Source organism: Hemiscyllium ocellatum, chromosome 18 (assembly GCF_020745735.1).
Source record: "Hemiscyllium ocellatum isolate sHemOce1 chromosome 18, sHemOce1.pat.X.cur, whole genome shotgun sequence".
NCBI classification, from domain to species: Eukaryota; Metazoa; Chordata; class Chondrichthyes; order Orectolobiformes; family Hemiscylliidae; genus Hemiscyllium; species Hemiscyllium ocellatum.
Window position 1 is genome coordinate 23,934,282 of NC_083418.1, and position 22,918 is coordinate 23,957,199.

The 22,918-nt window shown below is 42.3% G+C and overlaps 1 protein-coding gene across 2 annotated transcripts in view; it reads right to left on the reverse strand.

The window, feature by feature from the left end:
• Window positions 1–22,918, reverse strand: part of LOC132824366 (plakophilin-3-like) — a 72,791-nt gene that overhangs the window by 36,770 nt on the left and 13,103 nt on the right. Inside the window, exons 1-5 of one of the 2 annotated variants that reach the window (XM_060838758.1) lie at window positions 19,538–19,918; window positions 13,796–13,881; window positions 10,992–11,791; window positions 9,111–9,234; window positions 7,611–7,815 (exon numbers count right to left, since the gene is read on the reverse strand). In XM_060838758.1, the coding sequence (XP_060694741.1) occupies window positions 7,611–7,815; window positions 9,111–9,234; window positions 10,992–11,791; window positions 13,796–13,881; window positions 19,538–19,733 (1,411 nt within the window). In that variant the 5' untranslated portion in view covers window positions 19,734–19,918. Of the gene's footprint in view, window positions 1–7,610; window positions 7,816–9,110; window positions 9,235–10,991; window positions 11,792–13,795; window positions 13,882–19,537; window positions 19,919–22,918 lie in introns of those variants that run through there. The other variant, XM_060838759.1, reaches the window with a different exon arrangement.

The window sequence follows — 22,918 nt, forward strand, 5'->3', positions numbered from 1 at the left end:
AGCAGAGTGGGAAATCATTGCTCTATCAAAGTCAGGCTGGAAGGAGGTTAAAGACCAACTCTGCAATGTTCCTTGTACCTAGAATCCCTACTGTGTGGAAACAGGCCCTTCAGCCCAACAAAGCCACACTGACCCTCTGAAGAGTAATCCACCCAGACCCATTTCCCTACATTTCCCCTGACTAAGCGAACCTAACCGACACATCCATGGGCACTACGGGCAATTTAGCATGTCCAATTCACCTAACCTGCACATCTTTGGACTGTAGGGGGAAACAGGAGCAATCCCATGCAGACACAGGAAAAAAAGTGCAAACTCCATGCAGACACCTGTCCGAGGCTAGTATTGAACCTGGGTCCCTGGCACTGTGAGGTAGCAATGTTAACCACTGAGCCACCACTACCTAGGTGACAGGCTGTTACTCAGAGGACATGTTTGGAGCTTTCAATACTTTGGATGTTATGATTGTTACATTGGATATCACTAAGATTGATATGAACGTTCCAATTATCAGTCTCCATTTCATCATGGGAACTATGTAACACTCCCTTGAAGCTTTGGTGAGGACCAAGATATTCAGAAACATACCACTCCACACTGCAAAAAGGCTGGAAACAACTCCAACTCAAGGGGAGGGAGACACTGAACTGGAGGTCACAAAGCAAAATTGTTGGAGAAGCTCAGCAGGTTAGGCAGCAGAGAGAGAATCAGAGTCATCCTCCTCAGGAAGCTGAGGAAGTTTGGTATGTCCATAAGGACCCTCACCAACTTCTTCAGGTGCACCATAGAAAACACACTGCCTGGTGCATCCTGGCCTGGTATGGAAACTGCTCTGCCCAGGACTGTAAGAAACTACAGAAGGTGGTGTGCACAGCCCAGATCATCATGGAAGCCAATGTCCCGTCCATGCACTCCACTTACATGGCTTGCTACTGCAGAAAGGCTGCCATCATCATCATCAAAGGCCCATTGTTCTTCTATAACCTCTTCCATCAGGTAGAAGATAATGAAGCCTGAACGAACACACACACACAGAGTTCAGGAACAGCTTCTTCCAGCCATTATTAGACTGATGAATGGATTCTCTAGCCTCAAATAATGCTGACCTTGCTAATGTGGATCACATTGCGTGCACACCTGTATGCCTCAGTTTAAGATTTTTTGGTTTGCAAATCCTTGCTTACTATGGTCTGCCTGTACTGCTTGTAAACAAAGTTTTTCACTGTACTTTGATACACGTCACAATCGATCAATCAACCAATCAATCTTCAGAGTCAGGTTCTGAAGAGGTCATATCGAACTCAAAATGTTAACTCAGTATCTCTCTCCACATAACGCTGAGCTCTCCAGCATCTTCTATTTAATTTCAGATTGCCAGGATCAATTTATTGGGCTTTTATAATGGGGGGATGGGGGGGTGGTTGGGGGGGCGGGGGGGGGGAGTTGATAGGAATCAGCTTTCTCAAGATAATGGACGAGCAATGTGTCATGTCTGAGGCTTTCAGGGAAGATCAAGGGCAACGTTTGGGTTCTTTTAAAACTAGGTCTCTATCCTACTGCACTTAGAGGACACATCTTGCCATTGGCTGCCAAGATCGCAACAGTCGTGATTTTCATCTGAAGGGATTGATAGCTGTCAGATTTCAATCTGCTGTGCACAAGTGTCTCTCTAAGGTAACTGTTAATGTCAAGGCCGGGCAGAGCAGACAGGGCTTGGAATGGTTGAATTCCCATCAGGTTCAGAGTCATAGACTGAACACATGATAATCCAAGTGACTTTTGATCAACCAGCAGTCTTTGTCAAGACAAAAGAATCTCCTTCCATCTTCAGTTGGAATGTGACCACAGGAAGGATCTTTGCAACTCCTAGCAGAGTCAGTTTCTTAAAGTCAAGGGCTATTGTCCAACTACATGCCTCTTGACACCTGTAAGAAGCCGCATCACTAATGGAGAGCTACAATAAAACAGAATCCACATTGGTGCAAAGTGACTGAAGGTGTGATTCAGGGTCAGAGACGCCCATCACTCCATACAGCATAGGTCCCCAGAGGGTAGGGATCTCCTGAGAAGATTGGAAGTGCAGGATGGGAGGGCCTTTTAGCAGCATGCCCACTCCCATAGGCCCTTTCACCACCTTCCCTCTCAAGGCCTCACTGACAATCCCATGCCAGCGAGAAGCTGGACAGCATTTCAGTGAGCCACTGAACAGCCACAGAGAGGGTCGTCTCCACCCTGTGCAGGGTGGGTCAAAGCAAACGTGGCCTCTGTTTTCTGTCTGATCTGTGGTGGCTCACTCTTTCCATGGGAACTGAGCATCAGAGTATAGGCCCAAGGCTTCTCATGTTTGAGATGCAAATCTCCAATATCTTGCTCTCTCTCTCTCTCTTCAAAAGGCACACATCACCTCTGGAAGTAAGGGCAGAACCTTATGCTCCTTCTGTTGCCGCTCCAGATTGACCACCTTTCTGGAGGTCTCTGATGGCTCAGGATTAGCGACACGCTGAGCAGAGTTTGCCAAGCTCTGCACCCAGGTCTCTCCATTGCTGCTATGACCTCCTCAAAAGGTCTTCCCATCTCATGTGAGATGCAGTGGTCAAATGTAACACATTAAATTCAGGCCCAGCTGAAACCAGCTCTGACCAGACTCAGGTTGTCCGTTTAGTAGCGGCTCTGACAGAGAGTGTTGTTTGAAATTAGAGCACGGTGAGGGTGCTCAGATTCCGTCAGCTTGGTAAGTCTGCAAACTCTGGTATCAATAAGGAGGTTATTTTTTGGACTGTTCTTTCATTTGACATCATCGCTCAGACAGAAGCTTCCTCAAGTTACATATTTGGTTCTTTTAACATTCCACTTGAACGTTAAGCAATCCTGGATTCTTTTCATTTGCTCCAACCCCCAGCAATACATTCTCTCTGGTATTTTACACACCAGAACACTCCAAGGTATGACTGCATTAACTGGTCTGAAGCCAAATCCATCCAGCGTTTGGTCGGTTATCTTGCTAACACTCCACATGACCTTCAAAAAGCATTGCCGTGTTGTGACTGCAGCACGTTGTAGCAGGAATCTTAGCTGTGTCCATCTGTTTTCTTTGAACCTGCTTTCTCAGCCAGTCCAAAAGATCCCCCACAGAACAAATGGATAGGGTGAGGCTGCCACTTTTGCGCTAACATGCCTTCAAGCAGAAGCAGCAGTACTCCTCACCAGACTACAAGAACCCTCAATGAAGCAGTCAGGCATCAGGGCACTGCTTCAAGAAGCAATGCCAGTGAAAGTTCAGAGCTTATCCAGTACAACTCCAGCCCAAGGCATAATTGCTGAACTCAGGATATTTGTCATACACACAAAGCATTGTTGTTTTAGCTTTGAAGAAATTTAATCCATTGTTGGCAAAAGGTACACTTCTAACAGTATGATACTGAACACTGCTGTTACTATCACCACAATTAACAATTAAGGTGGTTACGGTCACATTACATAAAGAGAGAGACAGAGACAGGGAAAGAGAGAGAGACACACACACACACACACACACACACAGGGGGACAGAGAGACAGACACACAGAGACAGAAAGAGATACAGAGACACAGAGAGAGAGAGAGAGAGAGAGACTGAGACAAAGACAGACAGACAGACACATACACACACACACAAACACACACACAGGGATATATACAGAGAGACAAACACAGAGAGAGACAGGGACGGAGACGGAGACAGAGAGGGAGGGAGACAGAGAGAGAGAGAGACAAACACACACATGGATATATACAGAGACACAGAGAGAGAAACGCACACACAGTCACAGAGGGATATATAGAGAGAGAGACAGAAACACAGAGATACAGAGACACAGATAGAGATAGAGAGAGAGAGAGACACACACACACACACACAGAGGGAGAAAGGGAGAGAGAGAGAGAGAGAGAGAGAGACACTGGCAGATACTGAGACACAGACAAATACAGAGACAGACAGACACAGAGGGAGAGACCGGGAGGGAGAGAGAGGCAAAAGTGAGGAGTGTAGATGCTGGAGATCAGAGTCTAGATAAGAGCGGTGCTGGAAAAGCACAGTAGGTCAGGCAGCAACCCAGGAGCAGGAAAATCGACGTTTCAGGCAAAAGCCCTTCATCAGGAATGAAGGCAGGGAGCCTGCGGAGTGCAGAGATAAATGAGAGGGAGGGTGGGCTGGGGAGAAGGTAGCCAAGAGTATAATAGGTGGATCGAGGTGGGGATGAAGGTGATAGGTCAGAGAGAAGGATGGAACGGATAGGTGGGAAGGAAGATTGGCAGGTAGAGCAGATCATGAGGATGGTGCTGAGCTGGAAGATAAGGTGGGGGGGGGGGGGGGGGGGGGGGGAGAGGGAGAGGGGAAATGAGGAAACTGGGGAAGTCCACATTGATGCCCTGGGGTTGAAGTGTTCTGAGGAGGAAGATGAGGCGTTCTTCCTTCAGGCGTTAGGTGGTGAGGGAGTGGCAGTGGAGGAGGCCCAGGACCTGCATGTCTTCGGCGGAGTGGGAGGGGGAGTTGAAACGTTGGGCCATGGGGCAGTGGGGTTGATTGGTGGTCCAGAGATGTTCCCTAAAGCGCTCTGTGAGAAGGCGTCCAGTCTCCCCAATGTAGAGGAGACCGCATCGGGAGCAACGGATACAATAAATGATATTGGTGGATGTGCAGGTGAAACTTTGATGGCTGTTGAAGGCTCCTTTAGGGCCTTGGATGAAGATGAGGGGGAGGTGTGGGCGCAGGTTTTATGGTTCCTGCGGTGGCAGGGGAAGGTGCCAGAACGGGAAGGTGGGTTGTTGGAGGGCGTGGACCTGACCAGGTAGTCATGGAGGGAATGGTTTTTGTGGAAAGCGGAAAGGGGTGGGGAGGAAAATATATCCCTGGTGGTGGGTCCATTTGGAGGTGGTGGAAATGTCGGCGGATGATGCTGTTTATGCGAAGGTTGGTAGGGTGGAAGGTGAGGACTGGGGTCTCTGGAGGGGTGGGGTCTGAGAGCGGAGGTGCAGGATGTTGATGAGATGCGTTGGAGGGCATCTTCAACCACATGGGAAGGGAAATTGTGGTCCTTAAAGAAGGGGGCCATCTGGTGTGGAACTGGTCCTCCTGGGAGCAGATACGGTGGAGGCGGAGGAATTGGGAATACGGGATGGCATTTTTGCAGGAGATAGGGTGGGAAGAGGTGTAATCCAGGTAGCTGTGGGAGTCGGTGGGTTTGTAAAAAATGTCAGTGTCAAGTCGGTTGTCATTGATAGAGATGGAGAGGTCCAGAAAGGGGAGGGAGGTGTCAGAGATGGTCCAGGTGAATTTAAGGTCAGGGTTGAATGTACTGATGAAGTTGATGAACTGCTCACAAGGAGCATGGGTGGCACCGATGCAGTCATCAATGTAGCGGAGGAAGAGGTGGGGAGTGGTGCCAGTGTAACTCCGGAAGATGGACGTAGCCAACAAAGAGACAGGCATAGCTGGGGCCCATACAGGTGTCCATGACTACCCCTTTTGTCTGGAGGAAGTAGGAGGATTTGAAGGAGAAATTGTTAAGGGTGAGGACCAGTTCAGATAAACAAATGAGAGTGTCAGTGGAAGGGTACTGGTGGGGACGTCGGGAGGGGAAGAAAGAGAGGCCCTGGTCACGGCAGATGGAGGTGTAGAGGGATTGGATATCCATGGCGAAGATGAGGCATTGGGGTCCTGGACAATGGAAGTCTTGGAGGAGGTAGATGGCTTGGATGGTGTGTTGAACGTATGTGGGGAGTCCCTGGTCTGGGGGGGGGAGGTGGACAGGACAGTGTCAAGGCAGGTGGGGATGAGTTCAGTGGGGCAGGAGCAGGCTGAAACAATGGGTCGGCCAGGGAGAGTGTGTGAGAGAGAGAGAGAGAGAGCGCGAGTGAGAGAGACCGCCCGGGGAAAAGAGACAGTGAAAAGGGGAGGAGAGAGAGAGCGAGAGAGAGCGAGAGAGAGCGAGAGAGAGCGCGCGTGAATGAGGTGGGTGGGGAAGAGAGACAAGCGGGGTGGGGAAAGAGAGAGCGCAAGGGGGAGGGGAGGAGAGAGAGCGAGACGAGGGGGGAGAGAGAGAGCGAGACAGCGAGGGGGGGAAAGAGAGAGAGAGAGAAAACGAAAGAAAGAAAAAGAAAGAAAAGAAAGAAAGAAAAGAAAGACATGATGAAGGTTCGAAGGGGAAATAATGAAAGGAAAGTTACACATCACAGAGGTAAGTAGAGATTTAACTAGCTGTAAAGAAGGGGAGACTGTAAGAATACAAACTAGAGAGATGAGTATTTGGCAGAGATATAGTTACACTCAAGAGGACACTAATTGCGGTTTGGGTAAAAGGCTGGAGTAGATGGGCAATTGCAGTTACAAATAGATTAGATTAGATTACTTAAAGTGTGGAAACAGGCTCTTCGGCCCAACAAGTCCACACCGATCCGCCGAAGCGCAACCCACCCAGACCCATTGCCCTACATTTACCCCTTCACCTAACACTATGGGAAATTTAGCATGGCCAATTCGCCAAACCTGCACATTTTTGGACCGTGGGAGAGCAGAGGGATTGATGGTAAGTACTTACTGGCTGAGAGGGGGATTGGTTGGGGTGAAGTTATAGATACAAACAAGGGGGAGGATTGGAGTTACAGACTTGAGGGGCTATAGTTAGTGATGAGGGAAGAGATTGGGAGATGGAAAAGTGCATTTACATGTTAAGTAAGGAACACTGGTGCAGTACTGTTATAGTCTGGAATGTAGTTGTTGAATAAAAGCAAAGAACTGCAGGTGCTAGAAGTCTGAAACAAACAGAGGATGCTGGAGAAACTCAACAGGTCTGGCAGCTACAGTGGAGAAAGAAAATTAATATTTCAAGTCTGCATATGACTCTTCTTCAGAAGTAGTTGTTGAAGATGAAGTTACAGTTAATGTCAGTGGGGACAGCAACAGATTGGAGATGGTGGTGGTGCTGGAAGTTGGTTGGGGGGGGGGGAGAAGGAGTGTTTATTATGGTGTGGTCACACATTACAGACTAAGGGATGACGGGTTCTGACACGCAGAACTGTAAACTAAGTAAAGCGCACAATTTATCCACATAAAATACAAGGTTTAAAAGGAAAGCACTCAGAAGAGGTTATCTAGTCATTTTCAGCATTCCCAGTTTGTATTCCTGAAGTCAAAAAAAGGTACATAACACCATAAACTGTAATAAATTAGGCTGGTTTACAGGTTTGCAAATTGACACAGCAGGACCACGAGATAACATGCAAATTTAATTACTAGTTAATTAATGTGAATGCAATTTTGATTAATGGCTCTAGCATCACAGCCAGAGGAAAAAACACATGAAATAGGAGGGTTTTTTTTCATAAAGCTATTTTCAATCCTTGGATTGGTTCACAATTGCTATCTAATGACATCTGAAGATGGATAAAGAGTAAATACCCAAATAAATTTAATGTCCTTCCAAGTAGGTTTGTTCAGACCCGTGATGGGTTTAGATGGAAATACAAATTTGTACTTTGGTCTTTGTTGCAATGTACTCAACAAGTTACCATACCATCACTCACAGGCCCAAGGATTGAACTAATTTATAAAAGGGTGGAATTAAACTTACCGGTGATGTTGGCCTTCAGTTCTTCATCAATGCTTTTGACTGCCTGCATCATCTTGGGGATTCCATTCTGCTTGACCAGCTCCTGTTTGTTTGTGGTGTTGTTATAGATCAGGTTGCGCATTGCTGCTGTCGCACTCTGTTGCACTTCCAACGCATCATGATTGAAGAGGTTTGCAAGCTTCGAGATGGCCTTCAAATTATAAGCCTAATAAGGGAAAACTATCCAATGTTAGCACTTGTAATACCGGGCTTGGTCATTACAACCCTCTAACTCATCTTTACCAACTAAAGGGCTCGAGAAAAGTCTTATTGGACTCAAAATGTTAAGTCTGTTTCTCTCCCTGAAGATGCTGTCAGAGCTGCTGAGTTTCTCTCATTTTTATTTAAGCTTTGGTAACATTCTGCCATAGATCTATAACAATAAGCAATGTTCTAACCTGTCTGCTAATTCTTCTGGGCACTGAGGTCTTCTAGCCTGGCTCTGAATATCAGATGATTAAGACCAAAGGCAGTCAGTCAGGATCAGCAAAAATCATAACATAAAGTTGGGCTTTTTTTGACAAAAAAGGTTTAGCTAAGAACTCTGGCCAGACTCAGAAATTTAGGAGATGCTGAAGGAGATAAAGATTATTTTGTTTTGTAAAGCATGACTTATCGGCATGGAGGTGTGACGTTTTCATAATTATTATAGTATAGAAACAATGTAAAATAATGTTGTTCTGCAAGTTCACTTGTTACGAAACTTACACCAACTTATATCTGGACATGTCTTGCCAGGTACTTTCTCAACACACCTTTGAGGATAGTTGCAAATATCCTCTTGTTATTTGAACAGGCTATGTGAATGTTACACCGCTGAAAATGTGTTGCTGGAAAAGCGCAGCAGGTCAGGCAGCATCCAAAGAACAGGAAATTCGACGTATGCCCGAAACGTCGAATTTCCTGTTCCTTGGATGCTGCCTGACCTGCTGCGCTTTTCCAGCAACACATTTTCAGCTCTGATCTCCAGCATCTGCAGACCTCACTTTCTCCTATGTGAATGTTACACCCAACAATTCATTCCCATATACTGTCTCTAAAAAAGCAACATATCACAAGGGTTTTCACATAAGCGTTATCAAATATATCCTGATACTGAGCCTCACTGGAGATATGTGGGAAGATAGTTAAAAGCTTGATCAGAGAGGAAGATTTAAAAGGAATATCTTTAAGAAGCAAGGTGAATTGCAGAAGTTCAGGGACAAATTCCAGAGCTTAGGGCCTTGGCAGCTGATGACTTATGGTGGAGCAATTAAAAATCAAGGATGTGCAAGAGGCTAGAATAGCACTCACACTATGAAACTAAGTGACTTTATTTGTGACATATTGCTACATGTAACAGAATGTCTACAGCAATACTTCAATTTAAAAGAATTTCAGAATAAAGAGTGATAAGCGACAGGAACTTAAAGGAAAATACTCAAAGCATTTCACTGATTCGCCATAGTCACCAACTCTTACTTGCTCTTTCGCACCCGCATCATGGTAACATTCATGTTGGATATATCCAGCTCCAATCACTTGATTCTTAACGTCAGAAGAGCTCAGAAGGCTGACAGCAGTCGGCAGGTCCAAACTATCAGATCTAGAGAGAACGATATTGAGTTCAAGTTTCTCAACACATCTGCCAAAACATATTAGCGCCAAACAAGGAGTTACAGGCTAGATTTTGAAAGGTTGCACTTGAGTGGGCGGAATGAGATCCTGGGCATCAATGGTTGTAGAAAACTTTCAACTCATTAAAATAATGAGCGGATGGGAAAATTCCGTGAGGTGGATTGTCTACATTTCCAAGCTGGGGCGCTAGGCCGGGAGCAAGAGTGCAAAGTTCAACCATTCCATAAAACTTACAAAACTACTACAATAACTGAGGAAGCCGGACTGGAAAGGAACATCACTTATTGTAGAACATACAAAGGCTAGTCCCGGCCTGGGACAGATGGTTTTTTTGCACACTGGGTATTTTCCTAATCAACCTATTCAGCGATGTTATCTGGACACTTCTGGAGTAGGTGGGAATTGAACCCAAGTCTCCTGTCCCAGAGGCCTGGACTTTACCACTGCGGTACAAGAACAAATACAGTGTGTGGCAAGAATGGAAAGTGAAATGTGCCATGCATTCGCTGGGATTTGAACCTGCCCCTCCTGCGTGGTCTCCAGGTGCGAGTCCAAACGATGCAGGTTACAAAGCTATTTTTCGTGGAGAGGATCATAGCAAAGCTTGATTCTCTCCTCACAGAGCATTCACACAAGAGTGCTTTCTCCCAGAGAATGTCTACCAGTCATGGCCCTTTCATAGGCTATGGGCGATGTGGCTAATTGCAAAAAAAACGTTTGCTCAGCACAGCTCAATTAAAGCCAGGACTGACCAGCTTGCTATGTAACTGAGCAGTTAAATAAGTTGTTTTATTAATGACCATTCAGTTTTAGAGAGCCAAATGGCCTCTCTGTGTTGTGACTTTATTTGTGGGTGTGCTGTATAATGGCATCACTAACTCAAAAATGGCTTTAGGAGGTAGATGGCAACACAATACATTGGGATTCGGAAACACGTTGAAATTAAACACAATCCCTTTCTTCTCGGTGAATAACACTCTTGAAAATTCTGAACAATCTGAATGCATTCTCTCGCATCCTAAGTCTAACACCCTGTTCTTCTTACTGGTTTCACAGTAGATACATAGGTAGTACAGAACTATGTAATCTGTTCACGTTTCTTGTCCAACTTTATGAACACTTTGGAAAGAAGATTTCCAGATCCCTTTGTTCCTTCAAGGCTTTTTTTCCTGTTTTTTTCCAAAATAAATTACAAAGGTCTTAGTTCTAAGAAATGATTTATTGTGCTTCATTTTTAAAAAATATTTTTACTGAGGATTAGCATCTAGGCTTGTTAAAATGAAGGAATACTCTGACTGTATTAAGAAAAATTGAAACATTCAGTGATAAAGGTAACAGACAGTGACAATGATTGGACTGTGAAATCAATCAAATTAAAAAGCTTTGATAGGGCCACTTAAAAGAACTAAAATCCCCAAAATGCCATGCAAGCAACCTAAAAGCTTTAAAAGGTCTATTTATAGAATCTGGGAAATTCTAAATAATAGATTCCCCTTCCAATTTACGAATATTATAACTAATGGGCCAACTAGAAATTTGTTCTGATGAAACAATATCAATCTCTAAAATCAAGCCTTTCTCTCCCTCTCTCTAGAGATTCTATCCAGAGTTTTTCCGAGTTTCTTGCGAGTCAACAACAAAGATTAAAAATGCCCCACTCGAGCACAAAGTGAATTGAAAACCTTGCTAATACAGCTTCGCTTACAAGATCAATTGCAGACTTACTGCGTCAGCTGCGCCATTTGAAGTCCATCAAGCCTCGTCGCTTCTAATTCCTGCGCTTGGAGGTCTCCCAATTCCCGCATATTGCCCTCCAGTCTGCCCAAACTGCGAAGCGAGGGAGTGCGTGCCATTTGCACTGTTGAGTAGGAACCTGAAGCGGTTCTTCCTCGAGCGACTTTGCTACTTTGCTGGACTCTCTGCAAGGTGCGCTGAGCTGGGGGTCTGATTTGTCGACGGTCAGACATCTCCTCCACCCTTTCCACTGCGTAACCAGCCATGCCCATTGATCCACTTAAGGATCTGGGCAGGCTCAGGTTACCCACTTGCTTGACTGGAGATTTACTGGTCACGTAGCTCATATTGTAGGTGTTGGTGCTATAGTTATTGCGGCCACGTGAGGATGAATAGCCATTATCTACCTGATCTGACATCATGCTGGTCTCTCCATCGTCTACTCTTTGGTAAATGGCCTGTCCATTCATTTGTGCTCCAGACCAAGACTTCTTCCTCATGATCTCAGCATGTTTACCAGGCAGCTGCACTGAGTGTAGTGACAAGTTGTCAATGTCCTGCTGATCCATTAGTCCTTGCTTGACATATCTGTACGTTGCGGACTGATGGAAGGACTGCGGTCTTGAAGCCGTCTGATGAATCGAAATGGGTCTGTAGTGAGAGATCATCTCCTCCTTTTGCCTGACATATTGATCTCCTGTGGTTGCCCCTTTGAAGGAGTAATCCCCTATGGCTGAACGAGACGACCAGTTTCGACTCGTCCCCTGTTTGTACATTGATGGCTTGGCAGTCTGGGGAGAAAACCAACAACTCTGAAACCTATTAATCACAGCAGCACGAAAGGAAACTCGAAACAGTTCAATTATCAAGTCTAGATGTTTAATTCGTTCCTCAACTCCACTGACTTCAATTGCTCAACATAAGTACTGAATCATGTAGGGCTTTGGTTTTACAGTTGTTGGCAAATCTAAGAAGTTGGAAGCAATTTTTCAGCCAGTGAATGTTGGCAGCTACTTGACTGCAGTATGCATCACAGTACTGCCCTGTCCTATTCTCTGCCAGTGGTCCACCTGCACAATATCAGGACCACTGACTAGCAATTGTATCTCATTTGTTAAGCACAAAAACATGCTCTTTGATTCATCACATTTACACTAAGTAGTTCTCTAAAAAATAATCTCACTCATTCACTTGTCTGCCACATCCTTCAATATTTCCCTTTTCCAACAAGCAACTTAATTCCCTTTTTCTAAAAAAACACAATAGTTTGAGGCAGAGGATGTACATAGAGGATGGTTTAAATTTTAAAGAAACTTTTCAAATCTCCTGTCCAATTTTGAGATTATTTGTCACAAATTTGCCACCAACAGTAAGATCAATCTATCATGGGTCCTTACAATGACAACTAGTTTATTGTTTATCTTTCCCAGCCTCTGGGAAAAAAAAGTAGTTACTTTTCAGATTGTCCTCAGAACTGTCAACTTTAATCTCTGGCAAAAGCTCAATGGATTTGGGTTTATATTCTTCCCATATTTAGTGTTCAGAAATCACAAGCTTTAGTGCAGATCATCAAATTGCACCTTCAGTCAAGGGGCAATATTTCCAGAAAGACTTCTCATTGTCAAGCCATATATGAAAAAGTTAGTTACTCCAGCTTTTGATTTCCGAATCAGTGCACTCTGAGCATTGTTTCTTGCTGCAAGTGACTAATTAACGAACATAGGAACAGGACAAAGTTGCTTGAAATCATTCAACCATTCAACTAGATCATGGTTGATCTTCACTTCGTTTCAATACATTTCAAATTCATTTTCAACTTCTGAAGTGCAGAAAACTCCTACATCCATAATTGTTCTAACATTTTGGAATCCATAACATATTAGAATGCTGCAATGTTCTACAACGAACACTAACTCTACTCTTTATTAAGCTCAAATCTGAAAATACAAATTAAACTTCAAACATTTTTTGGAGCACAAAGTATTTCCTATTATGTAAACGTGTTGAATGCAAATAGAGTCGTATTCGAATAGCATGGAAACAGACCCTTTGGTCGAACTCATCCATGCCAACCAGATTTCCTAAACAAATCTAGTCCCATTTACCAACGTTTGGCCCATATCCCTCCAAACCCTTCCTATTCATATACCCATCCAGATACCTTTTAAATGTTGTAAGTGTACCAGCCTCCACCACTTCCTCTGGCAGCTCATTCCAGCCACACACCACCCTCCGCAAGAAAAAGTTGCCCCTTAAGTCCCTTATAAATGTTTCCCTTCTCACCTTAAACTTATGCCCTCTAGTTTCGGACTCCCACACCCTGGGAAAGGGACCTTGACTATTCACTCTAACAACGCCCCTCATTTATTATATAAATCTCCATAAGGTCAGCCCTCACCCTCTAACACTCCACAGAAAATAACCCCAGCCTATTCAGCCTCTCCCTACAGCTCAAACCTTCAAACCCTGGCAACATCCTTGTAAATTTGCATTATACAAAAGTGCTATGATACCTGAAGGGACTGCAGTGTCTGGTGTCCAAATGAGTGAAGGGCAGTGTTTAGAATTATGTATTCCAAGATCCTTGCTTTTATTGCCATGGATATGTTTTACTGCAGGAAATAAAACCCTACCCAAATGAGGAAGCAGAAACATGACTGCTACCTCCCCCCACAACCTCCGCGAAGGAACATTACACCCACATAATGGCTCAGTTGCGATCCTAGTCATGTTTGAGCTGTTTGTGAAACTATAACAGCAGAGATAAACTACAACACTGGGGGCCGTATACTCACAGAGTACTTTCTCTCAGTTACAAAGGCTTGAGACTTGGAGGCGAAGCTTGGCATAGTTGCCACTGGATATCTCACTCCAAAAGAATCTGTGGTAACACACAAAAAGGGAAAATTCTTAATTGCATTAAGAAAATATTCCTTCCCAATTTCTCATCCCTTGCTGGGTTATTGATATGATTATCGAGTGAAAGCGCCGGGTACTTGGCTGAAATAACCACTCTTCGACAAAAGCAATCAGACACTGAGGCCAATGGCTTGCACATTGATCCCAATCTCCTGCTGAAAAACTTCAGCAGGAATGATCTAAACAGCTGTTGCATAACATCTGTAAATTCCCGACAGGAGATCGGGACAGTGCATAGAAATTCAAGATATTATCTAATTTGCCTGTGCCGACATGTTATGACACAGGCTTGAAGCGGGTGGGATCTGGCTCAGAAATAGTGACACTACCACCATACCACAAGTATCTGAACATCTGTGGACCATTCTACAACAAGCAGCATCTCATTAGATGCTAAGACTGTCCTTGCCCATAATGACATACATTGCAACAACTAGAAGCACAATGCCTGAATCTTATGTTTTCTTTCCTCACCTTAGGGCAGGACAATCACCCAACATTCGCTAACTGCAAGACAGATCAGATTTCCAAACCATGGATCCCCTTGTCTATACGTCAATCCCTTCAACACCAATTTATGGAATTTCAAAGCCAATTACTGCTCACTCAGTATCTCTTCCATACCATGCTCCTCCAAAATTAAAGATTACAACAGAACACAAAAAGTAGTTACAATGAATATTTAACATTTACGAAATTTAGTTGCAGTCTATGTCAAACCAGCATAACTTTAATGGGTCCACATCCATGCTAAGTGCATAGTATTCATATACGGGAATGCAATTATGATTACCATTACAAAAAAGCTGTAGCAATCTTGTAAATGAATCAAAGCACAGCAGGGATCATTGTTCAGTTTGTGCCTTCCTAATCTGGCAGCCTCAAGACTGGGCCTTGCCAGAAACATTTCAGGGTCAACAATGGAGTTTTAAAAACAATCCCATTCTCTTATTCTGCTTCTCTTCACTGAACGGGCTGACTCAGACAACAGCATTCCCGTTAAGAGAGTTCCTGGGGACACTCAATGTACTTGGAGTTAGAGCAGTTGGACAGGCACTTCATACAACGGCTGAGGATCATCTGCCTGAACCAAACTTGCAACCTGGTGTTTGTCTTTCTTTAGCGAGTCTCCCTTGTGTCATATGCACAGATCTGACCTCTTTCTCAGAAAGAGATTTTCTTTGCTCCAATACATATCAGATCTGCGGCCAACTAAGTGCATTTATTGATGAAACTTTTGTACTGTAACTTTGGTTTTACCATGAATGTCTCTTCATTTTTATTTCACTGTGCAGTATCATTGGCACAAACTCTTCATCAGTTAGTTGATTCACAATTGGTGCATCTTTGTCAACACTTGTCCAGACCTACAAGCTTTCCTTTCTCAAGTCTTTAGTCACCTCAAGCACTGCAGGGGATCGACATACTTTTGGCATTATCTAGCAACTCAAGAATACATATGTTTGTCTTGAGCCTGTCTGAGGTCCATTTCCTGAGCTACATATGGACGGGTTGGACCAAAGGGTCTGTTTGCATGCTGCATATCTCTATGATTCTATGAAAGCTGGTCACAGACTGCGCTATATATTCTTCAGAGTGGACAGAGCTACTTTTTCCAGGAATGAGGTGGTAAACAAACCATTACTCGAAAGTTAAATTCTTTCCAAAATACTAATCAAGGACCTCTTGACAGTAATTGTCGATAACAAATGCCCAAAAATAGTTCAGCATCTAAATATCATCTTTGTTGCACTGCAAAATGCGTCTTCTTCAGAAATTTGGAATAATAATGGCGCAGATCACAGGGAGTGCTGGATTAGAAAAGTACACCTTGTACTGACCTGCAGACAAACTAAATCTTAGTTTCATTATTAGACTTGGAAATGATGCTCAAGCACAAACTAAAAGGAAAAAAATGTTGTCATAGAAGCAACAAGTGTGAAACTGTTGTTGCATTTCTATAGCTTGACCTCATCTACACCAATGAGACTTAGTACAGTTTGAACTAAACTCCAACCAACTGAGCTTAACATTATTATTTTTTAAAAGTACACTCTGTTGTGGCACTCCCATGCAAACTCAAACATCATAGTAGATTTTTTTTTAAAAAGATGATTAAGCAAATATTCGTGAAATGGTTCATCACCTGTCCAACTTATTAAACTGTGAACTGATGCATGGCTGGAAAAAGTGTCTTGCTTATTTGCTGCCTACTTTATCCCTCAAATTAAATTTAGTGCCACCATTGCGCAAATTCCCAGTGCTAAACTATGAGCTCTTTCCTTTCTTTTCCAAAGCAAGTACTGTAGATTGTTGGAGGAAGGGTAGCGAGAACAGTTTAGATTTGCCAGAGATACGTTAGAATTAGAATTAGAAAGCATTTAAATATAACAGGGATTGAGAGAGGAGAAATTGTATATAATCCACAGAATTACACCCGAAGGAGGAAAATATAGAGCAAAGATTGAATAAGAATGAAAGCTAAATTGAATACATGGATCATATATGAGATGGCAAGATTTCTATTGTACTTTTTGACTAGAAATTCAAGTGGGATAGGGAACAGTATTGATGTTCTTGATAAATCTGAGTTTTATAGTGACTTACAAGCTACTGAAATTAACAGTTATTTTTACTAGCTTCAGCACAAATAGCAAGAAAAGTCAATCTTATAAGATCAATAAAAAGTAATTTGTTTTACTCGTATGTGGAATATGGATATCACTGACAAGGACACCATTTGCAATCTATCCCAAGTTGCCTTTGAATCAATTGGCTTTCCAGGTTTTTAAGAGTTGCTCTGGGTCAGGAGTCACATATAGGCCAGATTGGATAATGACAACAGATTCCCTTCACCGAACGACGTTACTGAACTAGATGAATTTTCACGACAAACAGATGGTGGTTACATGGTCACCATTGGTTAACTAAACATTGACTTGTACTCACATGAAGAAACTGAACAGTGCAACTTCTAAATTGCAAAACGCATTTTAACATTAGAAAGTCCTGAAATTTCACAGGAATTCACACTGTGACCATGGACTTTGAACTTTTGAATCAATCAACCACTGTATCAAAACACTAAGCTATGGGAAACATTCTTCCATTGCTGTCACAGAAAGCATCTTTTGCTTCAAAGTTGCAGTTCGAACTCAGCTTGGAGAGAACTGTTCTCATATTTCCTTTTTGAAAGTCATGAATAATGCAGATATAAACCTTGTAATAAGAAAAGGACGTTAAGGTAATGAAGGCCATACAAAGCGCTGATGTATTTGAGACAGATCTTGAACTGCTAACTAAGGATCTGAGAACATTTGCAGTGAGTGAAGCCAAACTGGAGTCGCTACACAGCAAAAAAATCTGAATGAGGGAGCTAAACGTTCAGCAGGCATTGTTGGGTAGGGAACTAATTTAAAGCTATTAAGTGTGGAATGTTTCTTCAAGTATTAACACCTCAGATATTCAGGAACTGTCTTCTAATGAACTGTAATAAAATATTTTTCAAATAATGTGGAAGGAGTGGTAATGTGTGAGCTTACAGTTTAGCACTGGGAATTTGTGCAATGGGGGCACTAAATCTAATTTGATGGATAAAGTAGGCAGCAAGTAAGCAAGACACTTTTTCCAGCCATGCTTCAGATTGCAGTTAATAAATTGGACAAGTAACTGAACCATTTCATGAATATTTGTCACTTATTCAATCGAAATAAAATGGAGCTAGACATTTTATTCAGAAAGTGAGATTCTAAAACTTGAACTCTGAACTTGAACATAGGCCCATTGACATTAAGACTGCCGAAAAAGATGCCACAGTTTTTGGAAGTGACAGAAAATTTAGAGAACATCAGCAATATTACACCATTAGTAGAATAATCCCTGATAGAGATGTTAACACACTCTACTCTATGAGAGTGCTCTGTTTGAAAAGAAAAGCTCATCTCCACATACTTAAACCTAAAATACATAATCATAATGAAACCAAACTTTCTGATATTTTTTGAGTTCTCAAGTAATTTGTTTTTGTTTCAAAAAGTTATTTACTATATTCTTCTAAGTATCTCCAACAAATTTTAAAGGAAACTGGAGATGTGAGTATTGCATCACAACCAGAACAGCTCACCAGTCTTCACATGAAGAAAACAAATGGTTATATCATGAAAACTTTAGAGATTCTGACAGGAACTGAATAATGAGGTTACACAAACATTGCATGAAAAGCCATCTGTAATTATTGATTCCACATGAGTTTTGAGAAAAATCTTTTCCCATACTTTATACATAAATGCGTCAAAAACTTTAAAATTTTAGGAGCTTCAAATTACATCATAAAGTTACAGCAAATCTCAAGCGTATGGGATTCATCAGAATTCCAAAATGCTCTTTGACAAATGGCATGTTATACAATTTTCAACACTTAAATGGCTTACCGCAAGTTTAATTTTGCACGATTGAGATCGTAATAGGTATTTAAGGTCTTTAGCGCGAACTGGAGAGAATGAAAATTTCATGGCCAGGAGCATAACCTTGACATGGTAGCTATCGTTTGATCACATATTTAATTATTTTAATATTTGATGTCAGTTGTTGATCTAGACAATTCATAAGTTCCTCTCTGACTATAATGGAACAGCCCTCACTGTTCTCTTCCAGCTCTTCGTTTCTATTCATTCATAAGTTGAAACGTGCCTCACACCATAAATGCTCTGCATTTTACCAATTGTAATTTCAAATTGAGTTCACACTGTCAAGAAAAGGTCAAGGCATTTGCTCCCTTCGCAGAAGTGACAGAAAATTTACAGGGACCTATTGTTTTCATCATTATAAAAAGGAGATTAACAAAACTGATCAAAGAAAACTAGTCTATTGAATTAACAAATATAAAAATGTCTAAGGGGCCATTTCTGTTTGAGAGGGAACTGGTGAACAAGGTTAGACAAACATGACTGATCTATATAAATGAGGACTCAAGTTTAGCACCTCCTATTCAGTTCTGCAATGTTCTCCCACATATGTAAAGTAAATGGTGTCCATACAGTGGTTATCATGCAGAAGTCAGAAAGCAGTTCAGATCATATGAAAAGTAGAAAGAAAATTGAATGTAGTAACCATATGTATTTCAAACAGAGTATCTAGAACAAGTAGTTATGACTAAATGTTTGCCAACAAAAGGTTAAGTTGGACAACCTGCAAGTGACACCTCTGTGTACAAGATGAGATCTGCCCACAATCCTGAACTTTACACAGCCAGGCACACCCAAAATTTCCCTGCAGTCAGTATACAGATCATGCACGGTTTGAGGGGATTTACTGAGCTCGGTTTCAGATAAAAGAGAGCATTCCCTTGGGATATAGTGTGTTAATATATTTATTGAAAAAAAATTAAACCCAGAGATCCAAATATTCTCTACAACTCAGTACGTGTAAGCAAGGACGCACATTGCAAATGCAACACCATCGGAGCATCAAACTCTCTTTTTAAGACCATGACTGGAAAGAAACGGTTGTGGGACGAATACTTAAGTATCTAAGGGTGACAGCAGAGAAAGATGCCGATCACAAGTTTTATGTTTGCAAACAATTAAACAAGCACACAGATACTGAGAGTGTGTGTTTACCTCCACAGACTGAACCGGCCCGGCTACTGCTGCTACTCTTGAGCATAGTGCGGACCTGCTCCTGGACCCTCATGCTCTTCTGCTGGGAGCCGTCTCTGTGGTCGAGCTGGGTGTCCGAGGGCATGGCCAAGGTGGACACCGGGGCGTCCGTGGGCAAGGCCGACTTGAGAAAATAACTCTCCTGCGTCATGTTCATCTCCACAACTTACTCCTGCTCCTTCGTTAACTCTCAGAAGTGAGCCAGAGAGGTGTGCGTGTGTGTGTTAAATTAGTCCATGCGATCCGAAAGTAAGATTCTCCCTCACCTACACACACTCACCCACTCCCCCCACAGCGAGTCGCTCTCACTCTGTCACTCGGCAACTCTTCGTGGGGCGAGGCCAAGGTGACATCAGGAAAAGGGAAATAAAAAGGGCAGGAGCAAACCCGCCCTAACCCCACCTTCCTCAGGTGAGTCACTCTCAGCCTTGCGGGGGAAGGTACTCACAGTAGCCTCTTCACATTCAGTGCGTTAGGCTGTTTTTTTGCTTTTAATGTGTAATGTAATGGAATGCAAAGGTCAGGCTTTTATTGCCCATCCTGGGACCGGAGTGGTTTGCTTGTGAGGAGAGTCAGCACAGTTTGATGGGAGACTACGTAAGAATATCCTTCCCGACAGGAAGTTCATAAATCGATTTATAAACAATAAGCTGTCTAGTTTTCATGTCCATTTTTCTTTTTTTAAATATCGAATTTCCATTCCACCAGCTGCCTTGGTGAGATTTGAACTTACGTTTCCCACGGCATTAATTTGTTTCTTTGAAGGGCTAATCCAATGATATTACCACTCCACCGCCACCTCCTGAATTTATTGGCCTGAAAAGTTTTAATTCTGTTTCTCTTTTCCACAGCTGCTGTTAAACTTATTGATTTTAAATTTCAAATTTCCGAAAACTGCAGCATTTTGCTTTCTGTAGTGTTATTTCATCACCCTCTTTGGAGGACTGAAGGAAGAATTATCTGTTAGGTCCAAGGGTAATACAAGATCACAGCTCTTGGGCAGTATTTCAGGTGCTGTCATTAACCAGCTTTCATCCTTTCCAGAAGTGTTTAGCACTCGGTAGCTCTTATTCCAGATATCTCTTTCCAATTTTCTTAGTTTTTGCCTCAGTGAGCCTATATACTGTGAGCAACAAACTACATAACAATCGACACACGAATTGTCGAGTAACAGTTATTTGCACAGTAGTTCTCTTTCTAAGTGAAAGTGCAAATTTTATGTACCTAAAAAATTGCAAAATTGGTGCCACAATTCTCCCATTACAACCACAATAATTCCATTATACTCATGGTTTAAAAAGTAGGACGGATTGATTTCAAGCACCTTTTCTAAACCTTAGGAAGAATGATAACTACTTTGAAAGATTGATTTCAGTACGCTGTTCAATATTGTTCACAAAGAAAAATAGTAATGATTATCAAAAAGAAAATGTATAAGTAAAAGTTGAAATTGTAATGTACGTTACTGAAAGGGCCAGTTTTTAAAATTGGTATTGCTAACTTTTAACCTTTTCATGTCATTAACTTCAAACGTTCTGGTGAAAAAGGTTGCTGCAACTTAAAATGACAATATTGCATTAACAATTTATACTGTTAATTCTTAGCTTCCTGAAAAATGTGTCTAAATTATTATATCTGTATGTTTGTTGTACAATTTGTGTCTGAGTGTAATGAATGGTTAGCTGTATTTAAATCATGCACACTACAGTCTGGATATAGATCAATTCACTTGCAATTTTTTTGCAAAGCAACAGGGTAACTGCGGCCTTAACAAATGGCAGAATCAATGTCGGTCTCCTTACGAGATGTGGGATCTCTTGTGGGATGTGGCTATCAATAGCAGGACTAGCATTTGTTGTACATCTGTAATTGCCCTTTAACAATCTGGCTTACTAGGTCATTTCAGAGGGCAGTTAAGAGTAATTCACATTGCTGAGGGTCTGGAGTTACATATAGGGCAGACCAGAAAATGACGGCAGATATTCTTTCCTAAAGGGCATTATTAAACCATATGGGTCTTATGACAAATTATTTTACTTGTCTTGTTTGCCATAACTGAAATTAGCATTCAATTTCAGAATTATTAATTAAATAATAATTAATTACCCTGGTGGGGTTCAAACTTTGTTCTCAAACCAATGGTCTGGGTCATGAGTCCAGTAGCATTTGCCACTGTGCAATCACAGCAGAGAAGGTGAATTAGTTAGACCAGGGAATTAAACAGAACAAATCAGATCCAAAATGACAAATACTAAGGAAGCAAATATTTAATTAAGAAAGCAAGAAATAGACAGAGAGGGAAAGTAAGCAGAAAATGTGACATGTTTGAACTCTTTAGAAGAATTTACTTCATGCAGGAATAGAAACTAATGGGAAAATGTTAGTCTATTATAAAGGATGCAAGAGCAGAACATTTAGAAATGCATAATATGATGAAGCAGAAAAGAAAGGGAAATCATGTCTGATAATTTTACTAGAATATATCTGGAATATTTGGGGAAAAACTAGGTTTGCCCTGAGAGGAAGAAGTTAAGAGGAATTTGATCAAAGTGTTGGAAATTGTGCAGGCTGTAGAACAGAATAGCTGAGGAGAAACCGTTCTCATTGGTGGATGGTCAAGCTCCAGAGGATACCAATTTATGATTAGACTAGATTCCCTACAAGTATGGAAGCCTGACAAGTCCACACCGTCCCTCTAAAGAGCAACTCATCCAGACCCGTTCCCTTACCCTACATTTACCCCTGACTATTGCACCTGACCTAAACATCCCTGAACACTATGGGCTATTTAGCACAGCCAATTCACTTGATCTGCACATCTTTGAATTGTGGGAGGTAACCAGAGCACCTGGAGGAAACCCACACAGATATGGGGGAAATGTATCAACTCCGCACAGACAGTCACCCTAGGCAGGAATGGAACCAGGGTCCCTGGTATTGTGAGGCAGCAGTGCTAACCACTGAACCACCGTGCCACAAAGGGTTTGCGAATAGATCCAAGAGCAACATAGGAAAAACCTTTGTACATGGTGAATGGTTGGGATCTGGAATGCACGGACTGTAGATCTGTGAAGGTAGATATGATCATGGTTTGAATAAGGAATTGGGTAAGCTCCTGGAGAGAAAAAAAATGAGGGCTTCAAGGGAGCGATGGAGGAAGGGGACAAACTATTGCAGAGAGACTGCACAACCATAATGGGTTGGGTGGTCTCCTTCTGTGTTCAAATCATTCTATGACAGGAGGCAAACTGTAGATGTATAGTTCCAGATTGCTGAAAACAACTTAATGAGTTAACCAGGGCAGGAATGCTGAAGGCAGTAGCACATTCAACTATGTCCCAC